The 5034-nt window shown below is 28.6% G+C and overlaps 1 protein-coding gene across 1 annotated transcript in view; it reads left to right on the forward strand.

Annotated features, from left to right (window-relative positions):
• The first annotated feature begins 3692 nt into the window (after positions 1-3692).
• The window catches only part of LOC18032177 (xanthohumol 4'-O-methyltransferase), a 1891-nt gene continuing 549 nt past the window's right edge, over positions 3693-5034 (forward strand). Inside the window, exon 1 of the mRNA XM_006420331.2 lies at positions 3693-4480. Within this exon, the coding sequence (XP_006420394.2) occupies positions 3722-4480 (759 nt within the window). The 5' untranslated portion in view covers positions 3693-3721. The remainder of the gene's footprint in view (positions 4481-5034) is intronic.

A 5034-nucleotide genomic window follows, 5' to 3' on the forward strand; every position in this document is an offset into this window, starting at 1 on the left:
CTATCAAGTCTTTGTCCAGGCACTAACTCTTAAACAATATTATTAAAATTTTATGCTAACATTATTAGAAAATTTCACTCTTTAAAAAAAATTACAACCTCTAATCTAAAAAAATCTAAATTTTGTACTTTTCCTAATAGAAGTAAAATAGACTATTTTAATCCTTAAAAGTTTTCCCTAAAATATAACTAAACAACAAGTTCTTTTGGTTTAGATAAGTTATATTAAACATATAATTTTATTGTATGTCACATTGTCTTTATATAATTTTAATTACATATTGAGGTTTCATAAGGATTTTAGGGGGGGTTAAAATAGCACAACATGATTTGAAATTGAGTAAGCCTTTTGACATCCTCAAAATTACTAATAAAACCCCTTCTAAATGACCTAAATAACCAAGGACAATTTGATTCATTTATTATTTAAAATAAAAGTTTAATTAAACACTTAAATACATTATTCTTTTAACAAAATTTTTACATCCATCTTATTTCATAATTTAAATTTAAAATTTTATTTTAATTAAAAATTATTTTGTAAGAAAATTGAGCCAAGTATCTAATTAATTCTAATATTTTTAAAAATTACTCAAAAATTCATCGTTGAATATCTATTTCGAATAAAATTTACTTAATCATCTACTTTTTACATATTGTATGTTTGATTTGTTTGAATTTTAGGTGTATCAAATATAAATATTATTTTACCCTTGAAAAGTTAAATCCAATAGTTATGAAGATAACAATACAAGTGTCTTGGTTAAATTTTAAAAATACAAGAATTAATTTAATAATTGACTCAAATATTAAGAGTTAAATGAATATTTACTTTTAATTAAACTACAACAAGTTGTATTATTTAATTTTTTTATTCAAGAGATTTGTTTTATCCTAATCTCTTATTAGCAAAATATTTTTTTTCATTTTCTTTGACATTGTCTATTATGTAATGATTAAAAAATAATCAAAAGTTATCTTATTCGCATTTGGATTTTTCTCCTTTACTTCTTACCTTTAGTAGAAACTTTATTCAAACATCATCCCGAATCTTGCATACCTAACCTAACCAAGCTTTCCTTCTCCTTTTATAGTTTAAAAATGTTTTATATTTTCATTAGTGCTAATTGTTTGATGTTGAACAAATAACAACCAGCGCATGTATAAGCTTTCCACGAACTTATGTAGACCAGTCCTACCACTTTAATCAACCACAAAAGCTCAGTTAAATGGTAAAATAAGTGCATCTTATTGTGGGATCCACTATTTATTTATATGGGATCCCACAATAAAACCCACTGTTTTACCAAATAACAGAGTGTTAATGACTGGTCCTACCATTGATAGAAAGGAAAGAACGTATTTGGCTTGGTATTTGATCCATTTATGTTTGCTCACACCACTGGTGGAAAGGAAAGAACTGAACAAGATTAATGGATGAAATCATTGTCGCAAAATCATCAACATGCCAGCTTTACCTTCAATTACTGAGGCCTATCCACAGTGACATAAATTTGAAGCTAAAATGAATGAAACCCATGCTAGTCCTCCCAAAATAAAGTTTTAAGTAGCTCAAATTTTATTTTCTAACTAATAAATAAAATCTCAACATTCACATAAAAAATTTATGAAATTGTTAATAATTTTTATTATATATATTTTTAGTATTTTTAATACTAGTGACAATATTATATTATGATATACTTTTTAAAATTAAAATTTTTAAAAACAAATTAAACTAGTAATAACATTTTAGACCCCTTAATGTTTTCAATCTATTCAATAAATATATAATTTAATCATTTTATCATTAATTTCAGTTGGAAAAAAAATATAAATGAATTAGGGACATATTTAAAAATAAAGTAAAAACTCTATTATTTTATGAAATTTGATAAAAATATAAAGGTAACTGAATTAGGGACTTATATAAAAATAAAGTAAAAACTCTTTTCTTAAATAAAATTAATCAAAAAATAGGGGGCCTGAATGATTTTTTCTGGACTAGACCGGGCTACAGCCCGGACTAGCCCAGCTGTAGGTCCGCCGCTGGGTTCAATAAGAATGGTGCAAGATTTTAAGACTTTAAAACTATTTTAATTGACCTATCATGTCATTTAAAACTACAGACATAAATGCGAGACCCAAGTAAATTTTCATATAAATTTTATTGTTTAACTTTTGCATCCTGTATAATCTTAATCCAAATCTTACAAGCCCTAATTTAATATATATTTTAAAATTTGTTTTCACTAATTTATAAGAGAAATTTTAATCTTTTACCTCTTATTATATATTTTAGTAATCAACCTACACCTAACTTATTTGCCAACTTTTCATTTGCCCATAAAAGTGAAGTTTTAGAGTTTCACTCTAAATCGAACATGGCATCATTTTCACTTGGGTGAGGCTATTTACACTGTAAAAATTACTTTCAACATAATTATTCCGTACACTTATTATTAATTTAAAAAATTAACTTTTAGTATGTACACTATTTAAAATTCTAAAAAAAACCTCACTCAAACTATTTGAATTAATTAACTTTATTTATTTGAAACACTAATAAAATTATTCAACACACCCAATTTTAAGAGACTTAACACACATTTGTAATAATATGATAACATGGGTTGATATTGTAATTTTTTTCCGATTACGAGTTGATAGTGTAATTCAAAATCTCTTACACGTGTAATTCATAGAGGATGCAAATTCCACCTACATTACTCTTAAGTTGAAGACTGTCCAATTTAACAATTGCCTTTTGTTTTTGTTTTAAAGAGGGGGAATGCACTCACTTCTCTTGAAGCAATATTGAGAATTTGAGATGGCAATATTCAATATGTAAATGTAATCTATTGATTAGAGAGTCTTAAAAACATAAAAATGTATATCAATGCTTTAAATCCTTCTTTGATAACAATTTCATCTTCTATTTATCACATTCATATAGCCTATGATCAAAGGTTTATAATTTCGTTATAAATGAACCAATATTTTAAGGTTGAATAAGAATTATATTATAGGGTTTTGTTTTAATTATAATCTATTTATATTACGTAAAAATGAAAAGAAAATTTATTAACCAACAATGTAATTGATAAAATAAAAATTAAAAATATTTACATATAACAAGGATTGGGTGAGGGTTTGGTGGGGAGTACAAAACCAAAATCCAGTCCATTAAAAAATTCGGAATTTTTTTTCACCTATTCTCTACCTCATTTTTTAAAAATTATTTAAAATTCACTTTATTTAAAGTGGCACCCCATGGGCCCTAAACCCAAGAAAGATTTTGCCATCCTTACTACAATAAGTTGTTTTTATAGCTTTTATATATTTGTCACCTCCCCTTCGCTCCTTAATTATATATTTTGCGTGGAAGATTTCCGAATCTTGTATGAAAAGCTCAATAAGCTTTTGTTCTCCAATGCTTTGAATAAGTTTTATTGCGTGTAATGAACTATTAGATTGATGTAGACCCAAAACCTTCCAATATAAAACATATTCGCCAAGTTGATCAAGGGACAGAAGCAGAAAGACATTTTTTTCTTCTTCTTTTTATGATTAATGAATAACACGTTTTAATGATGGTAAATTTTCCTTCCTAGATCGTTTATATATATATATATATATATATATATATATGTAGACACACACACATATATTAATCTAAATCTTCCTATCTATCTTCACCAAATAGAGTCAAAAAGATAGAAATGGAATCAGTAGAAGGTGAAGCATCACTAAGAGGCCAAGCAGAAATATGGAAACATATGTTTGCTTTTATAGATTCTCTGGCCTTGAAGTGTGCCATTGAGCTTCGAATCCCAGACATCATTCACTCTCATGGTGGCCCTATCACTTTATCCCAAATAGCTTCATGCATTGACTCTCCCTCCCCTGAAATCTCCTACCTCGAACGCATCATAAGATTGTTAGGCCGTAAAAACATCTTCGCCGCACACCATCCATCAGACGGTGGAGAACCTCTCTACGGGCTGACCCACTCGTCAAGATGGCTTGTCACTGGCTCTGATTCAAACCAGCTGGGGTCCGTTTACTTAGTGGAGAACCATCCATACATAGTCAACTCTTGGCATTTCATGAGCCAGTGTGTCAAAGAAGGCGGTAGTGCTATTGAAAAGGCTTTTGGCGGTGTGGTTATCGATTTAGCATCGAAAGATCAACAGTTCAACCGCATCTTCAATGAGGGCATGGCTTGTAATTCCAAGTTCTTAACAAGGGAAATATTAGGAAGTTATAAACATGGATTTGATTCGTTGAAATCACTAGTCGATGTGGCTGGCGGGATTGGAGGGTTGATATCTGAGATTGTGAAATCATATCCAAACATCAAAGGAATCAACTTTGATTTGCCACATGTCATCACCACAGCACCAGTCTATGATGGAGTCACACATGTTTCGGGTGACATGTTTCACGCCATTCCTAACGCTGATGCACTTCTCTTGAAGGTAATTAATTTTTTTACAATGTTGTCAAAGAGTATACAATAATATAACAATATTTTCACATCATTTTCAATTCATTCCGGATTAAATCATCACTATATATGATATAGATATAGTCCTTGATTTTTTTTTTTGATTTTTTTTTCATGCGGACAGTTAATATTCAATTTAACTATAAAGACATTACACTTAATATTATGTCCATATAAAAAAAATGAGGGCACCTACACATGAGAATTTACACACACGCACACATTATTTCTCTTGTGTGGACACCCTCATTTTTTTTTTTCATTCGACGCATTGTTAAGCCTTGTAGTTTAATACAATTAGTTTTTAATGTTATAAAATCACACAGTTTAATAGCATGTCCACATTAGAAAAAATGAGGGCACTCACATTGGTCTGAAATTTTAAAGTGCAGGAAAGTCTGAGAAAACTTTAAAATTGTACGGTTTTAAAGTATTATGAAATTAACACTTTAAACCGTAGGGTTTTACAGTTTTCCCGTACTTTAAAATCTTATATTGGAAAATTTATATATATATATATATATA

The sequence above is a fragment of the Citrus clementina genome, unplaced genomic scaffold, assembly GCF_000493195.1.
Source record: "Citrus clementina cultivar Clemenules unplaced genomic scaffold, Citrus_clementina_v1.0 scaffold_9, whole genome shotgun sequence".
Taxonomy (NCBI): domain Eukaryota; kingdom Viridiplantae; phylum Streptophyta; class Magnoliopsida; order Sapindales; family Rutaceae; genus Citrus; species Citrus x clementina.